Genomic DNA, 25,900 nt, shown 5'->3' with positions numbered 1-25,900 from the left:
TTACTCCAGAACATCAGGCAGCTGCTGTGGGAACCACCTGAAAGGGGATGTTGAACCATACCGCCATTGCAGCTCTGAGGGACACATGCAACCCATGACTCTACTCATCCGAACAGTTGACACCATGGTATTGTTGAGCTCACGGCTCACAGAGGCTGAAGTCAGTTGGATGTTCTTATCTACAGTGGGAACTCTTCCACCAACAATTTCATCCGTGTTCCTCTTTGGCCTCAGCAAAATAATGAAGCACTTGGCAGCAAATATACAACCCAATAAACCATAGCTGGATGCCAAGATTGCAAATATTTCCACGGCCACTTTAAACTTGCCTTTGGTGCTCAAGTAAGCAGGGACAAAAGAGATCCAGACAATAAAAAAGACCAGCATCCCAAAGGTGACGCATTTTCCTTCATAGTAATTATCCGGCAACTGGCGAGCCACAAGGGTTGTAAGAAAGCACAGCAAGGCCAAGAAGACATCCATCCCAAATATAGAGCACAAAAATTCTATAGAACCTTCATAACATTCCAGAATAATCTTTATATTTTGAGATTCCATGTTCTTGTACACCCTTGGGGGTTCTAATACTAAGTAGGCTGTACATATGCCAATTTCGACTACAACAGAGATTAGCAAAATGATTTTCCAATAAAGAGGGTGGATGGATATAAGTCGGGTTTTGGATTTGGAAATTCTGTAGGCTAAAAACAGTGAAATAGTCTTTCCAAGAATGCAAGACAGGCAAAGTGAAAAGCCCAGTGCCAAACTGACCTGACGGGCCATGCAGGACCAGTTGTATGGCTTGCCAATGAAGAACATGGAAGACGGCAACGTGATGACAAGAGAAACCTGAACGAGAAAGCTCAGCTCCCGGTCATTGGCAGTCACGAGCGGAGTGTGTCTGTATATCACATACACAACTGTGACTGCCGAAACCACAAGCGACCCAAAGATGGAGAGAATGACAAGCGTGAATCCCAGGACCTCATCATAAGTAAGGAACTCCACCTCTTTCAGCACACACTCGCTCTTTTGTGCATTGGACCAATAGTCTTCACCACATTGTTCACACTCCCTTTGACCTAATGAACAAAGAACAGAGGACTGACTGCAAAGAAATCCACATGTCCCCTTCAGCTGCGAATAGCCCAGAGGAGCCAAAGGCCTAATGCAAGACTCACTGAAATTTTCTATAGAGAATATATAATATCTCAAAAAAAAAGCAGTGATAAAATGGTCTTAGAGGGCTTCCCTGGTGGCGCAGTGGTTAAGAATCCGCCTGCCAATGCAGGGGACACGGGTTCGAGCCCTGGTCTGGGAAGATCCCACATGCCGCGGAGCAACTGGGCCCGTGAGCCACAACTACTGAGCCTGCGCGTCTGGAGCCTGTGCTCCGCAACGGGAGAGGCCGCGACAGTGAGAGGCCTGCGCACCGCGATGAAGAGTGGCCCCCGCTCGCCGCAACCGGAGAAAGCCTTCGCACAGAAACGAAGACCCAACACAGCCATAAATAAATAAATAAATAAATTTATTTTTTAAAAAAAAATGGTCTTAGAGTGTGCAGCTAATATTACAGATTGAGAATTGATTTCAATTTTGGAAATTCGGTCTCCCGTCTTGGTTTCAGCTCTTCCTGCATGGGCCTTTTTCAGTAAGACGCCTCTTTCTTTTTCTTCCAATTATCTAATTGAGAAGGGAGGTGTGTACCCTCATAAACCCGAGAACAATCCACAAATATCTGAGAACATTAAAGCTACTAAGGTGAAGCAATTAAGAGTAGTGTGACAGGGCTAAGGTTGATTAAAATACCAGGGTTTTCAATCTTGCATTCAGCTTCTCCTCCACCTACTGAAGAGAATTTTGTCTTTGCCCACTCAGCTTTCCTCTCCTCACCCTCCAGATGCAGATTTGAGAGAAGAGGTAAAGAAAGGTTGAGAATTAGAAGAAAGGAAACAAAAACAACAACCACGTTGACTAAGGTTGAAAAAACTTTTGGGGCATTTAGCTGGGCAGAGGCTCTAAAGGAGAATATTGCAACATAAGAAAAAATCTGAGATGAATTTGTGGTAGATTATGAAATGGATCTCTTCACTGTTCTATGAGAGATGCAGGTAAAGGCTGGAATTCTCTTTCAATCACTTCCGACTGCTGGATTGGACATCTCTTGTTTCTGTGCAGAGAGTGGGCCACATGGGGTCCAAGGAGTTGTTCAGATTACCTTGTGCTTGTTTTCCATTTGTGGAAAATTTTACATTTTTAAAATCCTTTTTTAACTAAATTGCTATAGAGGGCCTTTTGGCAAGAGACATACAATTTGTTATCTTTAACAGAAGGTAGAGATAAAAATAAACCTGCTGCAACATGCTCCATAGGGCTAAGCATACCAAGCCCAACTAAAATTCTGGTCAAGAACAGCAATTCAACAGGTTGTAGTGAAGAATTCATAGAGCAGTAGATATAGAATTCACTTGTCCTACAGACTTTGAGTAATTATGGTCTTTGCCTTTAAGGATGTACTTCTAAATCTTATATTTCTAAATGAGAGATAATTCTGTAAAACATAGAACTGTAATTCACTTATTTACTACTCATTCACATTTTTCCATAACTAATATTTAATCTATTTCAGAAATTGAAATAATTTTAAATACTTTTTTTTTTGTGAACCCACGTATTCATATTTCACATTTCATTTAAAAAAATTTTTCCTCTCTTAAATTCATGGATGTTGGTCTTTTTCCCAAATGTAGCAGCTTTGGAACTAAAAATGCCCTGGTCCAGGAAGATTCCACATGCTGCAGAGCAACTAAGCCTGTGCACCACAACTACTGAGCCTGCGCTCTAGAGCCTGCGAGCCACAACAACTGAAGCCCGCACACCTAGAGCCCGTGTTCTGCAACAAGAGAAGCCACCGCAATGAGAAGCCTGCGCACCGCAATGAAGAGTAGCCCCTGCTCGCCGCAACTAGAGAAAGACCACGCGTAGCAACGAAGACCCAAAAATAAATAAATAAAAACAAATAAATTTATATTAAAAAAACGCAATGTTATATTTTTTTGCACTGCACAGAACATCCAATAGTTTGATGGATTATAATTTTTGTCATAAGTTGTTCACATCTATTTATAAAGAAGGCTCCCAAGGCCCTCTTTACCCAAACATGTTTAATCTCCTTCCATTTTAATATCAGTGAAAAAAATGACCATCTCTACCTGGTTCCCGTGACACATGCCCATCAGCACACAGGATGCAGTCAAAGCAACATATTGGTTCCCCATGACGAATTCCCTTCCGGGTCCCAGGCTGACACAGGTCAGTACACACTGAATGGGGAAGCTAGCAAAGACAAATACAATGCATGTAACAAAGCCCTTTGTCTCTACCTTGCCAGGCTAAGAAAGTTTCCACCTGGATTTCTGTGGAAGTTTTGCAATATCTTGGGAAACCCAGGATAGCTGGGCAAGAATAACAGACAAAGAGAATAATAACATGGAAAGCCTAAAGGAATTTTGCTAAAAGTCCTGTAGTTGATTCTAGAAAAGGGATTCTAGAAAAGTCCTGTGGTTGATTCTAGAAATTATCAAAGCTAATCCCAAACCTAACTCTTTCTAACCTTGAAGACTCAGACCAGGCTCCACGTTCATGGGGCTCTGAGGAGAGGATAATTTGTCAAGTCTGTTTCTGCTTGAGGGGGGACCCCAAGAATCATCTTGAGTGCCTGAGAAAGACTTCTTCTCAGCAAGGTCATCCCAGCACAGTCTGAAGATGTGTCATACAGAATCAGTACAAAATAACAACGAAAGGTCCATTCCATGTGGAAAATTGTATGGCAAAAAGGAAAAGTGGACAAGGCACAGCACTGGAATATTTTCTCACAAAAAGAGCTTAGAAAACTCAGTGGTAAGCATAGGTCTCCCTTTACATTCTACGTGGTTGTGCACATTGAAACCCACTATAAATCAATGTTTGTAAATCGGTTTATATCTAAATGTAAACGAGGAGCTTCCTATTTAAAAAGGAGGGAAGCTGTATTTCTCCATTAAGCAAAGATTCATTTTGGAAAGTGAAAAGATTCATTTTGGAAATCAGAATTTCCCTATGTTGAGTTTCCCAAGATAAAACTGAATTAGATAACAATGGAAAATATCAGAAATCTATGAGCTCAGTTATGGTATGTAAGATTACTTAAGTATGTATTGCTAAACACAATAGATAGGCTTCTTAAAAGGGTTGTGTGCACACGCACGCGCATGCATGCATGCGTGCGTGTGTGTGTATCACCACAGAATGACTATATTTCCTCTCTCCTGACTCAGTATTCTGAAAAGGGCTCTCCATATACCTTTCTTTGAAAATCATCACAGTAAGCTGATGCCTTTTTGTTCTGTTTCTCAGTATCCCTTCCCTTCTCAACCCTCATGATCTAGCTTCCAGCCCACTCACCTCACTAAAATGTTTCTTGCCAAGTCTGACAGCTCTTCCTCTAGTACCATTCTCCTTTCTCTCTCTTGGGTATCTGGCACTCTTGATCAACTCCTCCTTGAGATGCAGACTCCCTTGGCTTCCATTGGGTCCTTTTATTTCTTTTGTTGGTTCTACTTCCTCTACCGACCTCATCACTGTGGGCGTTTTTTGTTCATTTATTTGTTTGTTTTTTTGTTGTTTTTTTGGCTCTGGTCCTTGATCCTCTGCTTTTATCTCTCAATATAAAGCAGCTCATTCATTCTCTTATCTTCAACCAGCACCTCTACCTAAGAACATCCAAAACTTGACTCTAGCACCAACTTTTCCCACCTGACCTCTAATTCCATATCCTAAGCTCCCAACATGTCCCTACTCTGAGATTCCACCATCACCTCAAATTCAACATGTCCAAAACTACCCCCATTTACCCTATTCCTCCTCCCGAATTCCCTGTTTCTGTCACTGACACCACCACTCTCACCCATCATCTCCAACCATATCTTCTATTACTTGCCTACACATGCCTTCACTCAGGCCCATCTGCTTACCAACCTCCAGATTCAGTTTATTATCATGAGTTAAATCATGCCTTATACCATCTACTAATTGTTGATGCAGGACACTTCCAAGGCCAGTCCATCAGCAAATCCAGTGGATTTTACTCTTGCCCCCTTCAGTCTATTTGCAACTTGGCAGATAGAATAATTCTTTAAACTCTAAGTTGGATCATGACTCTCCTCTGTCAAAACTCTTCCATGGCTCCCCATTTCACTCAGAGTAAAACCCAAAGTCCTTCAACAGCCCACAAGGCTCTATGTGATCTGACCCTCTCTCACCCCTCTTACCTCCTCTCCCACTACTCTCTCTCTCTCACTCTTTCCAGCCACACTGACCCTTTCCTGTTCTTCTAAAATGCCAAAAACACCCCTACCTCAGAGTTTAAAAGTTGCTGTTTCCTCTGCTTGGAATGCTTTCCCCCTAGGTAATGCAAGGATTCACTTTCTTTTCAGTTTTCATTCAAATGTCACTCCAGTGAGGACTTCCCTGACCACACTATGTGAGATTACACCACTCCCGCCAGCACCCCCTATCTCAATCCCTGCTATTTTTCTCTCCCTAACATTATCATCCATTAAAATACTATATCACTTATTTATTTATCTTGTATATTGCCTGTCTCTTCCTACTGAAATGTTAGTCCCATTAGGCAGGGATTTGTTCTGTTTTGTAGGTTAACACATCCCCAGTTCCTAGAACAGTGCCTAGCACATATAATATTGTGTTCAATAAATATCTGTTCAATTAATTATTAGATTTTAAGTGCTGCGAGGGCAGTGGTCCTTTTGCAGTGCTTAACACAGAGGTAGACTCACAGTACATGCTTAGTGAATTTGTATTGAATTACATTTGAACCAATTTCATTATACAAATATAACCTTGGGAATACCCTGGCGGTCCTGTGGTTAGGACTCCGAACGTTCACTGAGGATGGCACGGGTTCAATCCCTGGTCAGGGAACTAAAATCCCACAAGCCGCACAGCATGGCCGGGGGGAAAAAATAAAATAAAATTTATTAAAAAAACCAAAACTAACCCTGATTTTAATAAAGATGAGAAAAATAAAATTACTATGCTCTAATGAAACATTATTAAAATAGAAATCTACTAGTACATTTTACTACTTTTCTATCAATTTTTAGTAGAATGAGCATTCTATGAACTTTGCTTATACAAGCAATAGCATCTTCTCTTGTTTCATGCAAAACATTATACTGAGCACCTGCTCTATGGCTAGCACCAGGAATACAAAAGGGAAGAGTCTCAGGCCCCATTCAGGGAGAGGGCTCTGGGCCACAGAAGGTGGTTTATACGCTAGGCCTAGGGCAGCTCTGTCTTTCTGCAATGATGGAAGTGTTATATATCTGTATTGTCCAATATGGTAGCCCCTAGCCACACGCGGCGGTTGAGTACTTGGAATGTAGCTAATGTGACTAAGGAAGCAAATTTTTAATTTTAGTTAATTTTAGTTAATTTTAATTTTAAAAGCTACGTGTGGCTAGGGACAACTGTATTGGACAGAGCAGCTCTAAGCCAAATAAATAAAATGCAGAAGAACGATGGCCCCTACAGTGGCAAACACTAAGTTTTTATTTTTATCCTGCCAAAATGTATTCAAGAGCTGCTTAAGGCCAGGTTAAGAAAGGGAGGAACTAGCGTGTATGCATGTATGTATGTGTGTATGTATCTGTGAGTATACATGAGTCTGTATATGTTTATTGATACCCATGGAAAACCAAGGACCAAAAAAAGAGATAAAAAGATCCGCTTGGTATCTGCCACAGCACAGGAGCTTGGAAATCTTAATTTTCTTGTATTCTTATGTCCTTTCCCAGTATGATTCAGAAGACTATTTGGGGATCTTAGATCCCAGGTCACAAGGGCCACACAAGAAGAGGGAAGGTACATGAATAAGAAACAAGATGAAGAAAGACATCCTCCTCCCAAAAAAGTCTTGCAGCTGCAAAGAAAAACTGCTGGCTGTCCTGACACCCACTTATAGCTCTCTCTCACTCCTGCTGCTTCCTCCAGAAGATTCACAGGGAAGATTAAATTGCCAATGCTCTTCTACCACCCTATCGGTTTACTGTAACATTACAGATAAACACTAAACTAGAATATCAAAAGCCCTACAGTTCTTCTCTCCTAGAACTAATATTTCATTAAGGGTAAAAAGTTCAGCGGTCTGGTAAGCGATGAGGTTTCCCCAGTGCTTCTCTAGGTGTTATCTTTACATTGTGTAACCAGGGCACCCTGTCTCTAGCTTCTCTTCTAGAATGTTCAGAGCTGCAGTTCTGCAGAACAAAGCCCGCCTGTTGCTATAGGAAATGGAGGAATTAAAACTGTAATAATAATGAATAATGAATAATAATTCATTATTAATAAGTAAAAATTAATAACAATAATAATGAAAATAACAGCTTTTTATCTGGAGTAAGTACTTTACAACCAAATCTTCAAACCTCATATCCACTGCTTTCCAGAACGATTTTGAAAACAATTTTTTTAAAGAATTCTGAAATTTATGAAACTCACCCTTTTCTCCTACAGTTTCTCAATAAAGGATTTTTTGAATGATATATTAAAGCTTATTGACATGTCTGTGCACCCATGGATATATATATATATACTATACTGGAAGCTAATGTTCCCTACATCAAATTATATTATGAACTTGTAAATCCTATTTCACATTCTTTGACCCTGGGAATAAATAAGAAAAAAAAAAAAGGAGGAAGAAATAAAGTTCCTCCAGAACTATGGTCAGAGAGGGAAGGGAAGGACTTCTGGGTTGTCCCAGGGTAATGGTAACTACTAAACTGTGAATCTCTCCACACAGTCTCTGAAAAACACCATACAGATTTAAAAGAAAAAAAAGAGTAAATAAAACCACACATGACCCACAACTTCAGCATCATAAACAGCCTGAAAATATTATGAATTTCAAAGTACTTATAACTAGAGAAATAGCCATTAAATTCCAGCACGGCCACCTCTAGAGCTCCCTCCTCATCCCTAGGTGTATGGGAAATGATGGAACTCTGGGGAAACTGTGCAGAGAAGAGTAAGGGGGAGAAGACAATCTAAGGTTATTGGAGAGTAGACAAAATCATTCCTAGAAAGAAAATGTCAGGCTATAGAGCAAGGTCTTGAAGGTGGGACTCAAAGCTATGGTTTCACCCCTGCAGTGAGACCAGAAAGTATACAGAGGGAGAAGTGATAGAAAGGGTAAAAAGTAAGAAAGGAAAATTAAGAACTCCGTAGAAACAAGAGTGAACCATAAAATCAAAAGACACATTAAGCCTTCCCTTTCCACACAAAAGTTATCTCTTAAATAAATTGCTCTGCACTCTACTAACAGAAGAAGGCAGTCTTGAAATAGAGACTTGTGATCCACCCAAAACCTACATCCTTGTCCATAAAAACAACCAAAGATAGAATTGTGCCTCCATATAAGTTTACTATAGGAAGAAAACAAAAAATGAAAATCGAAACATTCCAGCAGAAGAGGATGTGGAGAAAAGGGAACCCTCCTACACTGCTGGTGGGAATGTAAATTGATACAGCCACTATGGAGAACAGTATGGAGGTTCCTTAAAACACTAAAAATAGAACTACCATATGACCCAGCAATCCCACTCCTGGGCATATTCCCAGAGGAAACCATAAGTCAAAAAGACACATGCACCCCAATGTTCATTGCAGCTCTATTTACAATAGCCAGGACATGGAAGCAACCTAAAAGTCCATTGACAGATGAATGGATAAAGAAGATGTGGTACATATATACAATGGAATACTACTCAGCCATAAAAAAAAATAATAATGCATTTGCAGCAACATAGATGGACCTAGAGATTGTCATACTGAGCAAAATAAGTCAAACAGAGAAAGGCAAATATCATATGATATCGCTTATATGGGGAATCTAAAAAAGGCTACAAATTAACTTATCTACAAAACAGAAATAGAGTTACAGATGTAGAAAACAAACTTATGGTTACCAGGGGCTAATGGTGGGGGGGGGGAGGGATAAATTGGGAGGTTGGGATTGACATATACACAGTGCTATATATAAAATAGATAACTAATAAGGACCTACTGTATAGTACAGGTAACTCTACTCAATACTCTGTAATGGCCTATATGGGAAAGGAATCTTAAAAAAAAGAGTGCATATATGTATATGTATAACTGATTTACTTTGCTGTACACCTGAAATTAACACAACATTGTAAAGCAACTATACTCCAATAAAAAATTTTTTTAAAAAGCTAAAAATCGAGCTACCACATGATCCTGCAATCCCACTCCTGGGCATATATCCAGAGAAAACCATAATTCAAAAAGATACATTCACCCCAATGTTCATTGCAGAAAGAGAAAGACAAATACCATATGATATCACTTATATGTGGAATCTGAAATACGATACAAATGAACATATCTATGAAACAGAAACAGACTCACAGATACAGAGTACAGACTTGTGGTTGCCAAGAGGGAGGGGGGTGGGGGAGGGATGGATTGGGAGTTTGGGATTAGCAGATGCAAACTATTATATATAGGATGGATAGACAACAACGTCTTACTGTGTAGCACACGGAACTATATTCAATATCCTGTGATAAACCATAAAGGAAAATAAAAGTATATATATATATAACTGAATCACTTTGCTGTACAGCAGAAATTAACACATTGTAAATCAACAATACTTCAATAAAATTTTTTTTAAAAATTCCAGTAAATTAAAATTCCCCTCTAAAACATACACACACAACCATTAAGCAGAAGAATACTATAACACTTTAAATAGATATCCTAGCACTTCAATTAAGTATTCTCAGAAAAGCACTTGTAGATGTCAAAAATATCTCGAATCAGATATTTTAAAATTTAAAACATCAATGGATATAAGACTGGAAGAAATGAAAAAAGTTCATTTATCTCAGGAAAGAAACTATTTCAGAAATTAAGATAAAAGTCACAAGGTGTTCAAAATATATATACTTGAATGAAAAGTTAATAAGGGTGCTCGCTTCGGCAGCACATATACTAAAATTGGAACGATACAGAGAAGATTAGCATGGCCCCTGCGCAAGGATGACACGCAAATTCGTGAAGCGTTCCATATTTTTAAAAAAAAAAAAAAAAAAAAAAAAAGTTAATAAGGGACATTGAATAAAGGCAGGAAAACAATAAAGAGAATAAGGATGAGATAAAGAATAAAGCAAAAATTATCAGAAGGAAAGTGAATAAAAGGAAGAGACAAAGGAAGTCAAACACTTTGGAGTACTTGAAGAAGGAAAACAAAATCATAGAACTAATATTTAAAACTATAATCAAAAAAAAGTTCCAAAAACAAAAGATCTGAATCTATACATAGAAAAGATATGCATTTTATTTGGGAAAATTAACTTGGAATAGCCAACTCTAGGTTTCTGATATTCCATAGCACCTAAAAGAGTATAGAAATGCAATTGTCTCTATATATAAACAAAATAAGATAGAGTAACTAACCTCTGATGATTCAGTGTTCCAAAATATTGTTGCATTCTTAATCATCACGAGTTCAAATTTAGAGTTTGTGAATATATATTCTCCAACCTTCACAAAAGCTATCTCTCCATTATCATCTAATTGCCAATTTAGAATATCATAGTTTCCAGTCACAGCTCCATTATCATCAATTTCTATTCTCATTCCATCATGGGTTGTAAACTTAAGTGTCTTCAAGTAATACATTAACTAGAAAAAAAGGCGGAAAAACAACAGGGAAAAAAACAATTTGTAAAAATTTGATTGCCTAGAAAACAGGGTTTATAAAGAAAATAATCTCAAAACTCATATCTAATTGATGGGACTGAATTTTTTCCTATTCCTCTATACCTTTGCTGTCTAATACAACAGCTCCTAGCCACATATGACAATTGAAATTTGAAAAGTGGCTGGCCAAATTGCGATGGGCTATGAGGGTAAAATACACACTGGGTTGCAAAAGTTAGTTCAAAAAAATGTAAACTCTCTCCTTAATAATTTCATGTAATTATTTTTATATTAAGTTATCATGATTATGACCAATTGTTAAAATATTATTTGGGGTTAAATAAAATATATTAAATTTAATTTCATCTGTTCCTTTTTTATTTTTTAATTTGGTTACTATAAAAATTTTAATTACCTGTGTGGCTTTTAAATTTCTATTGGACAGTACTGATCTATACCAAGGTAAAGTGATGCCTCATATTTCCTAATACCTACAAACCTAGGGAAGAGAGGATATTCCCTCTTAGATTTCTTCACTAATAGGTACCAGTCTACCCTACTACCATCATTCCCTTCCCTGCATGTCAGGGGCTAGAGACGGGAAGATCAAGACCCATTCCCCACCCTCGCAAAGCTCACAGTCCAGTAGAAGGGCTTAGACAAATAAACAGGTACTAATAGTAAATTCAATGTACTCTGTGTTGTTGTACGGCCTCAGAGGCTGAGGAGAGGGGTAACGGGGCGCAGCAGCTGGAAGATGCTGCCCTTTGGCGTAAATTGCAATCAATTAAGGATTGTTTCTCAGACTCAAGTTAGAAGTGAGAGTTCAGATAAGTGAGGCCGCCATTGTTGCTTTGAACACCTCAGAAGGGGAGAATGGATTTATCAGGAGTGAAAAAGAAGAGCTTGCTAGCAGTCAAAGAAAATAATACAAAGCCCAGCACTAGGGCTCCTTCTCCTACCAAACGCAAAGACCGCTCTGATGAGAAGTCCAAAGACCGCTCTAAAGATAAGGGGGCCACCAAGGAGTCAAGCGAGAAGGATCGTGGCAGGGATAAAACTCGAAAGAGGCGCAGCGCTTCCAGCGGTAGCAGCAGCACCAGGTCTCGGTTCAGCTCGACCTCCAGCTCGGGCTCGAGCACCAGCACGGGTTCCAGCAGCGGCTCCAGCTCATCTTCAGCATCGAGCCGCTCAGGAAGTTCCCGCGCATCCCGCAGCTCCAGCTCCGGCAGCTCGCCTGGCTCTCCGAGTTCTTCTTGGCGCAGGCAGGACAACAGGCGGCGTTTCCGCTCCAAATCCAAACCACCCAAAAGAGATGAAAAGTAAAGGAAAAGGCGGAGCGCTTCCCCTAAACCCACCAAAGTGCACATTGGAAGGCTCACCAGGAATGTGACCAAGGATCATATCGTGGAGATATTCTCCACCTATGGGTAAATTAAAATGATTGACGTGCCTGTAGAAAGGATGCACCCACCTCTGTCTAAAGGCTACGCATATGTGGAGTTCGAGAATCCAGATGAGGCCGAGAAGGCGCTGAAGCACATGGACGGAGGATACATCGATGGCCAGGAGATCACTGCCACCTCTGTGCTGGCCCCCTGGCCTCGGCCACCCCACCCCCACCCGGCGATTCAGCCCTCCCAGGAGAGTGCTGCCACCGCCTCCCATGTGGCGCAGGTCACCTCCACGGATGAGAAGGTCGCGTTCCCCTCGGCGCGGTCCCCCGTACGCCGGCGCCACAGGAGCCGCTCCAGCTCCAACTCCTCCCGATACGCAGGGCCACCGAAGCTCTGCCCTGTGACTTGTATCCCATCCAACTCACTTTTGTCACTTTTCTAGCCAAAGGAGGATCGGTAGGAAAGAAATCCCTCACTCAGAGGCAGGCTTCGAAGGTGAAGGCAGTAATTGCTACATTTTCCCTCGCGGCAGAGTTCAGGCTGCAGGGGTGTTGTTGGTTTGCGGTCGTGCTTATAAAGATGCCCTCCAGTTTTCTGGCTAGAAAGCCTCCACATTTCTAGTTCCTGAGAGTCAGTTTAGTGGCAAAGCCAGCAGGGGGCTCCAGGAGGTGGTACAGCTCCAGCCTGGGAGCATGTTTTCCCGTTCCACAGATGACCTGGGGCCGATCTGGTGGCCTGCTCGCGCCCTAACCTGCTGGCCTGCAGGGTCCCACAGGAAAGGGTGTGCTTTTACACAACTGCCGTTCCTGTTAGCTTGGCCCTGCCCCTCTGCTTGAGTCCTCTTCTGACCTCTAGGGCCTAATACCCAAAATGGTTCTTTTCACATGTACTCATGTGCATGCACACACACGTCTCCCTTTCTCTCTGAAACACGTAAGTTGAGAGCCAGCTCTGTCGGGTCATCACAGACCCCCCCCCCCCGTTGTGTTGGTATTCATGGTGGTCCTGCAGGTTACCTTGGCAACGTGTACATTGCTTTTTTGGCTTTTATTGTACAGTCAGTACTACACATTTCTGTTTTGAGTTTTGTAACTTTGTGGCATTTTAGATAATATTGTGTTTGTACTTTGTTGTGTAGAGAAAAGAATTGTGTTGAATAAACCTAGGATTAGAGTGCAGCTCAGAAAAAGAAAAAAAAAATAGTAGCAATTTGCCTGACAAATACTGGAATCAAAGAGATTCTAAGCCAAGGGAATAATATGTGAGACAAGGGTGTGCCAAAGAGGCCATTACTAAGAGTACAAAAGTGGATGGAGCTGATTGTACACCTACAGAATAACTTCATAGACATCAGTAGGAACCCCCTAACAAAATAATACCTCTAGTACTCTTGCTTTACCCAGTCAACCTTAGCTGGGGTAAGAGCATATGTTCTTTAGTATGAAGGTAACCAGTCTGCACTGAGATATATCCTGTGCCCTTGGTCTTTGTCAGCACCACATGCTGGACTTTTGTCTCCCAACCAGAGGGCCCAGTCCAATCCCTAACCCTCCACAAACCAGAGAAACAACATAGCAGAAAGAGCCTGAATTATGGTGTACGATGATTTGGAGTTATATTTTGGCTCTGTCAAATGACATAACCTTAGGCAAGTCATATATCCTAACTAAGCATTAGTTTCCCAGTCTGTAAAAGAAGGGACATCATCCCTGCCCTACCTCTGTCGTAGAGATTAAGGTAATATAGCTAGAAGCTTTTAGTAAGTCAGTATACAAAGGTTAAGTATTATAATAATCACCATCTACCAGAAGGGCTACTCCAGGTCACTTGCCCTTTTATCTCTCCCTCTTTTACTGTATGCTATTCTCAGTCAACATGAAATCTACATCAGAGTTCACAACAGGGTGACTTTCACTGCCAAGTCCACTGGGGAGAGGCACATTTTTCTTTCCCAATCTTCAGAAGACTCAAGCAAGGAGATTTTCAAAGGCTGCAACCTTACAGCCTTTCCATAATTCCATCTGCTTATCATCATTGGATGGTAGGACACAGTTCCCTACCACAAGGCACGCAAAAGAATTTAGAAATGTCCAAATATACCACAAGAGTAAAAGGGTTTTACATATATATATATATATATATTCTGACCAAGTCTGCTAATGAGATAAGCTGAGAAAAATGATTATGGAGTGCATTATCATTTTGGTTTTAAATAAATCACAATTTTTTACTTTTTGATGCATTTATGAAGCATCCTTAAATGTGCCTATTAACTCTCTCTACCGTGAGGTCTTGCTTTTCAGTTTTTACTTACATCATTCAGGGAATGTGTCAAGGAGCATGAATTCTCTCTTGGACTACACCACCACCATTCACCCTGACACTGTGTGGTCCCTTGACCCTCCCTAAAAACTCTTTTCTCTGCAATCCTAACACATATTTGTTGGCTTTTTGAGCAAATTTAAATTGTAATGTTGAAATCTTCAAATAATAAATTAGAGCATTGTTGTTTACCATATAAAAAGATCCTTTTTGTTAAAAAAGAAGTACTCAGAGGATTTCTTTTAAAATGAAAGAACTCACCTATAGCATAACTTAATTTCTCATTTTGAGTTTACCACAATTTCCCTAGTACCGATGAACAACTTAGTACTCAGATCTTGCTTTCTAAACTCCATTCTCCAGTAAATGGAAATAGGACTCTGGAGAAATGGCTACTTCAGGACTGGGGCAGAGAAATGCAAGACAAGCCTGGAACATCTTAGCGTTCCAGAAAGTAAATTAATCAGAAATTACAGCGACACGTCAAAACGAAATAGGAGCCTACTCAAAGTGGCTCCCAATTGTCGAACCTGGAGAATTTTGAGCAACAAAAGGCATAATGATAGTTATGAATTATTATACTCATAGAACAGTATATCCATGAGTCCATGTGATGCAAATAAATTAGTGAGGGAAAAGTATAATTCCATTTAATAAATGTAGAAGGAATGAGGGAAATAGAAAAAAAATCACCATTTTAAAAATAACACAGTAATAGTTGTTTCAGGCAATCATCATCATCAAAGGATGCTAAACTTTGTGGATCAAAGCATTACGAAAAACAGAATATTTTCAGAGCTTCAAAATATTGCCTTACAATATAATTATTAATTACAAAGGGAAACATAGTAACTTTATAATGGAAAAACATGGTGACATCACTGTCACTAAGTAATCAAAGTTAATGTCACCATTAATGAGACATAGTGACATCATGTACCTCCTGATATGAGACATAGAAAAGGATACATATCACTTTTACAGTATTATTGCCAGAAATGCATAACCTAAATGTAATCATGAGGAAAAAAATTAGACAAACATAAATTGCAAAACATGTTATAAATAGCTTCCCAGTACTTATGAAAAGTATCATGTTCATTAACAAAAAAGGAAAGAATGAGGAACTGTCACAGATTGGTGGAGGCTAAAGAGATACAAAACTAAGTGCATTGTGGGATCAATTTGAAAATAAAAATAAAAGTGAAGATGCAGTGGTTCCAGCCACTGTGGACCCTGTTGGGACAAGCAATTTGGTGTTGCTGGAAAATAAAGTGGTGAGGGTCATGGAAAGAGCAATGGAGTCAGAGATGCTGACGGCCTAGATCGTAGAGGGCTGACAGTGTCAGACCAGGGATGCTCATGCTTTATCCTTTATAGGAGAGGGGAGGTATTGAAGGATGTAAGCAGAGGAGCCCTCTGATTAGTTGTGCATCTTGGTGAGACCATTAGGGCTTCTGTGTCCCAACATGAATTGCTGGGACGTCAGACCTGAGACAGGAGATGTGAGAGCCAATCTCCAAGGTGGTCCTAATAATCTTCACCTCCTGGCCTTCACGCCCTAGCATGGCCCCTCTGACACTGCACAAAGACTACATCTTCCAGTTTCCCTTGCAGCTACATGTGACCATATAACTAGATCCTGGCTAATGGGATGTAAGGAGAATTGTACATAATTCCCAGGAAATGTCCTTAAATGGAACCATATACGCATCTTTGTCCTTTCTCCTTCCTGCTGGTTAGAGTGTGGACATGATGGTTGAAGCCCAAGTAGCCATATGGAATTATGAGGTGAACCCACAGATTCAGAGTGATGAAATGACAAGGTAGAAGGAACCTCAATCCCTAAGCCACTCTTTCAGTCCCAGAATGCTAATCTCCAAACTTCATTTATGTGAAGGAAAAACACCTATCTTGTTTAAGGCACTATTTTGGGGGGTTTTCTATCATTCACAACAAACCTAATAATAAGTCTGTTAACAAATGGAAACTCTAAAATGTCCATTTAGGTAACATAAGCAAGCCATTCTTTTAGGAGGCATGTGATAAAATCATGTCTATGAAGTACAAAAGCAGATCAGTGGTTTTAATTGTATGAATGCTTTTTATGTCAAACTATATCATGAAGTAAAACAAACCACAACTTACCTGCCAAGGCTCAAAAATCAGTATATATGCACAGGTGTTTCCTGGAATGTATGACCAGTGTCCTTCCTCACATCTACTTAGACGATCCAGGGCACATGCCATAGAATATACAATTTGGTTGACATTATGTGTAATTCTTAGCTGAGACACATCCAGATAGGTATTTTTAAGATCTTCCAACTTCTCCTTTCCAGTATAGAATTTATCAGACATGGCGTGTAATCTGTCCTCTTCACCAGTCATATTCACTCTATGTTCAGTGTTGTATGGAGCTCTACTATTGGGCCAAGTACAGTTAAAAGCAGTTTGCCAAAATTCAATGGTCAGGACATGATTTGGATCCTTGCCCGGATGTACATCATAAAGAAATTCTTTTAATCCCAGTATATCAGCTCTTGGTATTGAAAATCCAATACTTCCACCAAAATACGGGAAATATTCAGGCTTTGCAATGAGAGCCAAGGCGATCCAGGCTTCACTCGCTATCCGTGTTCTGTCAGTTATGTTACGGTAAACCATTTCCAGCATGAAAGGACTTAGGTCAATATCAGACGCATAAAGCACAATGACTCTGGCAGTGGAGTTCCTTATAGCATCAATAGCTTTTTGCATTTTCTCATTAGAATGGACTTTGGGAATGGTTTCGGAGAATGCAACACAGAGGTTGACACTCTCCATTTTTTCCTTAAAAATCTTTACTCCGTATTTTCCATAATCATCATCAGCTGCTATGGTGCCTATCCAGACCCAACCAAAATGTTGGATAAGTTGTACCATGGCCTCCGACTGGATCTTATCACTGGCTACTGTGCGAAGATAAGATGGAAATTGGTATTTGTCACTAAGAAGTGAGGAGGTAGAGGCATAACCCACCTACAACTGAAAATATTCATGCAGTTATTAGAAAGCAATAGCCAAACCTCAAATTACACAACCTCTGAGTATTTGTATTGGAGAAGGAGGGAACTTAACAGTTCTCCCTTTATTCTCACACCCTTTCAGAGACAAAAGGACTTCTACTCCTGTCCCTGCTCCGTGGGTGGTGGGGACTGTTAGAGGGAGTGCTTAGGGCCTCCCTATTCCCACCCCATTCCCACCCCACCCCACGGGAGCTGGAGGAGCTAATTATTAAGGTGATGACATTCAATGCACCACTTTTCATACTCGGGGTCACAGCATTGGAAGGGAGGTGACCAGTCCTTTCATCTATGTTTTCTTGAGACTAGGTGTGTGATTCAAGCCATCCAGGCTCTTTCTCTGATCTAACTCCTCATCCATACAGATGATGGAGTAAGCAGACTCATAATCTATTTGTCAGGCCCAGTTCCTCTTTCTTTTCTTTTCTTTCCTCTCTCTTTCTCCGTCACCACCGCTTTCTCTCTTTTTCTCCTTTTCTCTTTCCTTGTTTCTCTCTACTAGGACTTCTGGGTATTTAAGTCCTAAGACTTAGACGGAGAAAGATGGTTGGAAACTACACTTCCACCTCAGGTTTAAGTCTTATTCTCCAACAGAGTTAGTAGAGGCCCTCATTTTATAGGCACTTGCTAGATAAACGAAGAGGTATTTTTCTCATCTTGCCAGTGGTCCTTGTGCATATTTTCTATCAGCAAGAACTTAGGAATGAAAGTAGAATGACCAGTAACATGAATTTCTGACAATCTTACATACATTTCTGCTGTACCTTACTCTCAGCCTCAGCAACTCTGCAGTTAAGAAGATATGTCACATTCTCTCCTATCCCATCCCATTGCCATCCTATGTTATTACCGTATCACCTCCAATAAGACCTCCTATATTATAATTACATAGCTCCATGATTGCCAATTCTTTCATAAGTGACAGATTATTCCTATTTTTCTCTTTATCCTTTGTCCTATTCTTACTCCACTGGCTAAAGTTCACATTCTTCTCTGGAACCTCACAAGCACCAACATGATGGAAGCCATATGCAGGAAAGAATCTCATTTAGGAAGCAGAGACACCTGATTTCTAATTCCGGCTACATAATCAGTGTAAGATTGTGAACAAGATACTAAAACCTGCTGAAAACAGTTTCCCCGTGAGTGAAATCAGGGTTATGACATCTACATTTGAAGGTTGCTCAGCATATTAAATGAGACAACACACGTGAAAGTGCCTGTTGTATGTAAGATTTCTTTTACCCTCTTTGAAGATTTACTACAAGACTTAAATGAGAAGACCTACCTAGAGGTTTCTAGCAGGTGCCTGGACCACAGTCGGTATTTGGTGGAAAGCAGAGCTCACGGCAGCAGCAGTTTGTCTAAGCTGCATGAAGCCCACATTGAAGATGTCGGCTGTGTCACCTGACCCCTCCTCTTGGTTCTGTTTCTCAGTATTACCCTGTTCCCCCTACATTTGTATTTGCAGCTTTATAAGACACACTTTTAAATGCCACTTTTTAACAATTATTTTAACTTCTCCCATTACTTCAGTAACACAAATAAGCTTAATCATCCTTCACATTAATAAGTCCTGACTTGATATTTTTGTGAACCACCCCTGGAAATAAATATAGAGCTTTACTTATATTTTCTTTTCTTTTCTTTTTTTTTAACATATTTATTGGAGTGTAATTGCTTTGCAATGGTGTGTTAGTTTCTGCTGTATAACAAAGTGAATCACCTATACATATACATATATCCCCATATCTCCTCCCTCTTGCATCTCCCTCCCACCCACCCTATCCCACCCCTCTAGGTGGTCACAGAGCACCGAGCTGATCTCCCTGTGCTATGCGGCTGCTTCCCACTAGCTATCTATTTTACATTTGGTAGTGTATATATGTCCATGCCACTCTCTCACTTCATCCCAGCTTACCCTTCCCCCTCCCCATGTCCTCATCCATTCTTCCTAATATCATTTATTCTTAGGTTGAAATGTGTCACTGTCCCTGAATTTAAAATAATCTGTAAATTAGCATCCCAGCTCATTTCAGTATGTTAGCGTATGAACAAAAAGGGTCATGATTAATAAGTATTAATACAGGCCAGAAACAAAATGAGTTCCTTATACCATCTATCAACCAACAAGTATTTCTCAATCACCTACTCTGTGCTTCACCCAGTGTTTTCGAGTGTATTGTCTACTGAGATGTCAACATACAAATCACTGGGTTACAATCTCAAGCTCAAAACTAAGGCAGGATCCTAAGGGATGTAGAAGAGTCTGAAATCACCAGTCACACTTGCTGAGGCCAGACTGAACAGAGTAATTAGGGGCACCAGCATCACCACCATCCTGTTTGTCTGTGTAACTTATCCCAGCCTCACCTGAGCACCTAATTTACTCTTTGCAGCAATTTTCACATACCTTGTGTTTCTTTATAAGTTAGTACCCAGCACAATATTCTGAAATACCTGAGGTAAGTAATACAACCCTAGAATTCTTGAAGCAGCAACTGATAAGGATGGTCCACCGGCTCCAACAATTCCTGCCAGCATTGCCCCAGTGCTGTTTCTAAAACTGGGCTTGTTTTCTTCCTGCCCTGTGAGGAATACCAATGCCGCTTCCATGGATTTGGAGATGGTGAAACAGGTATCAGAGATCTGATAGCCCAAAGTGATGTTGGGTAAAATATCCTTCCTCTCATTAATCTCCTTGATGGTGTGGATCATGGTTTTCATCCAGCGGAATCCCCGGAAGTTGAACCTGAAAAGGAAATAGTTTTTGTAAGGCCTTAGTCAGTGGGTGGATCTGTGGAGGGGAAAGCAGCTTTTAGCTGGGATTGGTGCTGAGAGCATTTTGCCAAAACGTCAGGGGGCACCTGCCTTGTGTGAGCACGTTAATATTTCATAAAAAGATATTGCAATTTAAAGGGTTCAAGTATGAATCATATTCATTATTGATTGGTTTGGGCTGGGAAGCATCTTTTTGGACAGCTGATTATCTCTTTTCACAAAAATATTCTTATATTCGCAATTCTCTCCACCACGCAGAACACGCAACAATTCCTCAATACATTTCTCCCCATTCACTGGAAGTCCCCGGTACCCTATGAGTCTCCTTTCCCTCTTCCTTACCTTCCTATAGGTTTCTCCTGGTTTCTTCTAGATGTTAACTATAATAATAAAAGTTCTGTCAATACATGAAAATACTTATGATAGGACTACATAAAAGCAGTACATAATATTTATATATACGATATATATTATGACTCCAATAGATAATTTTTCCTGCCATGATTTGATTGTTAGTGTTGAGATTTTTTAATTAAGAAGTGTCTCTTTCCTATCATTCTTACATTTAACCATGAATGAGATGCCTCCTCCTTTCCATTCCCTAGCCACAAAAAGGAAAATTACTTCTCTTTAGTCCATCACCACATTTTTTTTCAATTTCTTCTCCATTAAAAATAAATATTCTATTTCCAACTCTCTTTTTTTCTTCCCAGTTTTAACCAAACTTTAACCTATTTGAAAGCAAGGACCTCAAGGATGTTTTCTCTTAATGTCCTCTGTAGCTCTAGTATCTAACTCCCTATCTTCTACTCAATAAATATTTTTGAATTAAATATCTAATAGCAAATAGCCCTGTTGGCAGATTAGATTTTTCCTCCATGTCTCTTTAACTGGGTGTTTTAGTTTAATTTAGCTTTGCCTTTTATTCAACACGTAGTTACTGAGTTGTTCTGGTGCTAGACACTATAAATGCAACCGTGAAAAAGATAGGCACTGCAGTGTCTAGGCAAAGAAACAGAAAAATAGCCATGCACAAAACGATAAACACAGTGATAGAGGTAGACATAGGGACCAGCAGTTAAAGGGGTGGGGAACCTTGCCCTGGGGGACTTAACAGCCAAGCTAAGTCTTGAAGGATAACATAAAAACAGGGGACGAATGCTGCAAGCAGAGGGCACGGTATGTGTGAAGGCATGACAACAAGAGAACCTAACATTCTAGGAATGGGAAGATCAGGACACTTGGAGAACAGGGTAGGAATAGGTATGGCACGGGAAGAGGAGACTGGAGAATCAGGAGTCTGAACATGAAGGGCTTTATCATCCTAAGACAACTGGTCTCTAAATTTACACGGATGGCCATACAAATTGGCATACACATTTTTGAAATAAATATAGCAATATCTTTTTTAAGGTGAGAGAGTAATACATTTCAAGAGCTAGAAAATGTTCACCTGCTCTGAATCAATAATTACATCCCAGAGAATTTATATGAAGGTACTGTTCTTCCCAAAAGAAAACACTAGGTATGTTCCAAACTGTTCATTTTAGAATTATTTATAAAATTGAAAAATTGGAAAGAATTTACATGCTCATTATGGTACATTGACTTGATAGGAACACTTTCCATCATTAAAAAACTATAATTAGAGAAATTATACTGCAGCATGCATATAATATTAGGTAAAACAGTCTGTATGCAAAGTTTTTCTATACTATAATTAAAACTACACATAAATTGTGTGAACATTTGGATAACTATCAACAGGTAAAAATTTTAAATGAGTACAGGATAATTACTGAAAGGGTGGGATTTGGGATGATTTTTCGTTCATTTGTTGATTTCCATTATGATACTCACAGTATCGTTATACAATGTATACCTTTTGTTCCACAGAAAATTTCTCTAAATCCTAACTTTGTTTAGATCAACCAAAACAAGAATTAAAATACTCCCTTCTTCCCTCCATTTCACTGTCTTCTCTGCTCTGAACAACATTTTCAAAATAAAAGTCTTCCTCTTCTGTTCACTTTGGCTGATGGCCAACCAAAACTAGTATCCTGTTAAAACTGTGGGTTTCAGAATGAGACTTCTCCAAACTCCAACTTGCATATCTAGATCAGTTATAGGTAAACGTTAATGACGCCAAAATGAAATTGTTATCCGGTTACGCCCAGCTCCTGAGTACTACCTATCCAGGCCTCCCATGAGGGCTCTCCCATTGGGAGGGAGGCTAGGAGAACATTGGAATTGGGTACAGATAGATAGAAACTGTTGATGGTTATTGGTGAAAAGTCATTATATAGCTCTAATTTTGAAGAAAATATATCAAAAAATGTAAATATGGAATGTTATTAATATCCAATAGATATGTTTAGGATGTATTTAAGTGCTGGGAAAGTTTTAGGCTTGTATGGCGTGAAGATGAGCAATTTGGGTTTCAGTCAACAAGCTGGGAGACAAGCAGAATCCCCGCAATGATGCCTTACATTACTGATCCACATTCAGGACAAGGAACTGGCTTTTTTAAAATTTATTTATTTATTTATTTGTTTATTTATTTATTTATTTTTGGCTGTGTTGGGTCTTCGTTTCTGTGCGAGGGCTCTCTCCAGTTGCGGCAAGCGGGGGCCACTCTTCATCGCAGTGCGCGGGCCCCTCCCGTTGAGGAGCACAGGCTCCAGACACGCAGGCTCAGCAACTGTGGCTCACGGGCCCAGTCGCTCCGCGGCACGTGGGATCTTCCCAGACCCGGGCTCGAACCCGTGTCCCCTGCACTGGTAGGCAGACCCTCAACCACTGCGCCACCAGGGAAGCCCGGAACTGGCTTTTCAGATGCCCTGGATCATGTGAAACAAGTTTCATACAAAATATGAAGAATCAGAATGTCATCAGACTTCTCGGCAGCAACACTGGCAGTCAGAAGATGCCCAAGTAATCTTTTCAAGGATCCTTAGGCTTTGAGTTAAAGTCAAGATGGAGTAAGCACACACCATCCGCTCTCTCCCACTGATTACAATTAAGATCCCAGGACAGAACATATAAAGCAACTATCAGACTACTCTGAAAATTAAATAAGAACAGTGGACTAGAGATGGAAATCAAAATATCCCTGGTGGCGCAGTGGTTAAGAATCTGCCTGCTAATGCAGGGGACATGGGTTCGAGCCCTGGTCTGGGAAGATCCCACGTGCCGTGGAGCAACTAAGCCCATGTGCCACAACTACTGAGCCCACGTGCCACAACTCTTGAAGACCGCATGCCTAGAGCTGTGCTCCGCAACGAAGAGTAGCCCCCACTCACTGCAACTAGAGAAAGCCCACGCACAGCAATGAAGACCCAACGCAGCCCAAAATAAATAAATAAATAATTTATTTTTTTTAAAAACGCAAAATATCCCTGATACAGTGAATTATTTTTTAAATGGGACATACTTACTTCTCACCACTGTGTCAATCACAGTGGATATACCAAACTATTTTTTAATGAGGGGGTGGATTTTTACTAAAAATATGTATATTGGCCTTTCTATTTTACCTTGCTAGGAAGATAACCTTCAGAAGCTCCAATGAAGGGTGAAGAACAAGTTAAGTGATTCCACTGATGAAATATGAGTGTATTATACCATGACAAACTCTGGTTTTCATTTTATGTTATTAAAGATTGAATCAGTGAAAACTTCTCTGATAAATAATGAACTGACTCTAAATAATGTAGCCATGAGCAAAAGTGCTTCTTTCCCACTTCCCTTTGCTTCACTGTAAGAATGGAAAAGAATTAGAAGGTCCAGGAAAGAGTTAAGTACAGACTGACTGCAATCCTTTTCTTTTGCCAACATACAGTTTATCCACCCCTTTAGTGCTATTTCAAATATGTAGCATGAAATATGACCAAAGGGAAGGAGTTATGATCAGTAAAGATTTAGTTGTATAAGAAGTTCCCAAAATTTTTACAGCATGCATTTGTGATTATAATTACCACGCAGCATCATGGAAGTGATTAAGATATGATGTAAAATGCCCAATATAAAACTGTGTCCATGCTATTGCCACAACTATGAAAAAATTACAGTTGCCTTTATATAAAGGGCTGAGAAAGAATATATGGAAATGAAAGGAAAGAGCTGCTTTGTTACGGTAGTAGAACAGTGTGGACAGTAATTTTCCTTTAATTTCTGGCATTCTTTTCATATCAAAAGTGTGTGTGTGTTTCACACCCAGAAATATAACCCATGTTTGCTTTTCTTACAATGGATTCCTTACAAATTCAGATTATCAGTCATGGATCCCATTTCTTGACATGACAATTTTGGGATGAGGGGAGTAGGGCAGAAGCCTTCCAACTGGAGGAATCTTGCTATGAACACTAGCTCATAAATAAATCAGCATTCCAGCACTGTGTATTTTCACTTGGGGAGACTTTAGTCTAATAACAATTCAAAGTAAAGCTGCAACACTGCACAACTCTACATCATGCTTCTCAAACCTTAATGTGTACAAGAATCATCAGGAGGTCTTGTCAAAATGCAGATTCTGATTCAGCAGATGTGGGATGCAGCCTGAGATTCTACATTTCTAACAAGCTCTTAGGTGATGCTGATGGCCCACAGACCACCCTCTGAGGAGCAATGTTCTATATCATATAAAACCTGTCTTTTTTCTTTCTTGTTTCTAAGCAATCCTAGAACGTCTACCTCGGAGAAATTGAGGCACAGAAACAGCAAGTACCTATCCTGAGTCAAATAAATAGTGTCAAAGTCAGGCCTGGCATCATGGCTCCAGTTCCAGACTCTGATTCCCACACCCACCTCTCATTTACCCCACCTCCTACAACTGATGTAAAAAGAAAAAAAAAGAATGGCTTACCCTCCACATTTTGCTGATACTGGCTCCAAAATAGAATCGTTTGCTGGGGTGGTCCTGGAATGAAGAGTAAACAGTCCTCCAATAACAAGTGAATGGTTTCATACCCATTCAAATCAAACTTGCCCAGCAGCTGACAGGTCTGTTCTTCTTCCTCTTCTTTGCCTTCAATGCCCAATTCAGCCCATAAAAAGGCAAGCAGTCCTAGAACCAAGCATTTCTTTCTGCTCGCCATTTTAATAAGGAGAGTTTGGGAGAAATGACCAGTGTTAAAAGTTTTAACGAGGTACCTTGACAGAGCGTTCCAGTGAGTATGTGCATGCCCCATCACAGGGGACTCAGCTTGCCACTACTTGCTACCTAATTGTCATGCCTCAATCAATCACAGAGCCTCACACTCACCTGCAGTTTATGGATCTGCACTAGGAGCTGAGTAATCCTTTTGAAAAGAGCCTCATAAAAATCTCTTTTATGCTTAGCAATAATATATAATGACAGAATAGCAGATTCTGAGTTTAATTTTAGAGTCTTTCGCTTTGTAGAAATTGTCCCTTTCTTGTTTATCAGCCTCATTCATTCTCACTTCAGCCAGCCTTGTGCAAGCTGCACTTGCCCCAAAAGTGAAGAAGGGCATTCTGATTCATCATGAAGTATAAAAACAGGAGACATCAGGTCAAGCTCTT

The 25,900-nt window shown here is 40.1% G+C and overlaps 1 protein-coding gene, 1 non-coding gene and 1 pseudogene across 2 annotated transcripts; 2 read left to right on the top strand and 1 right to left on the bottom strand.

Annotated features, from left to right (window-relative positions):
* Positions 1-25,452, bottom strand: LOC118893954 (vomeronasal type-2 receptor 1-like). Its single transcript, XM_036849644.1, is given in 7 exon segments — positions 1-1,082; positions 3,213-3,336; positions 10,546-10,773; positions 16,659-17,531; positions 20,036-20,327; positions 25,221-25,320; positions 25,323-25,452. Coding segments are annotated over 7 exon segments (2,829 nt in total).
* Positions 10,057-10,163, top strand: LOC118895078. Its single transcript, XR_005019851.1, has one exon. It is a non-coding gene; the product is annotated as a U6 spliceosomal RNA (small nuclear RNA).
* On the top strand, positions 11,554-12,630 carry LOC118894456 (annotated as a pseudogene).
* Positions 25,453-25,900: the final 448 nt, after the last annotated feature.

This window comes from Balaenoptera musculus, chromosome 4 (assembly GCF_009873245.2).
Source record: "Balaenoptera musculus isolate JJ_BM4_2016_0621 chromosome 4, mBalMus1.pri.v3, whole genome shotgun sequence".
Taxonomy (NCBI): domain Eukaryota; kingdom Metazoa; phylum Chordata; class Mammalia; order Artiodactyla; family Balaenopteridae; genus Balaenoptera; species Balaenoptera musculus.
The sequence above is the reverse complement of the archived record's forward strand: the minus strand, read 5'-3'. Positions and strand labels throughout refer to the sequence as shown.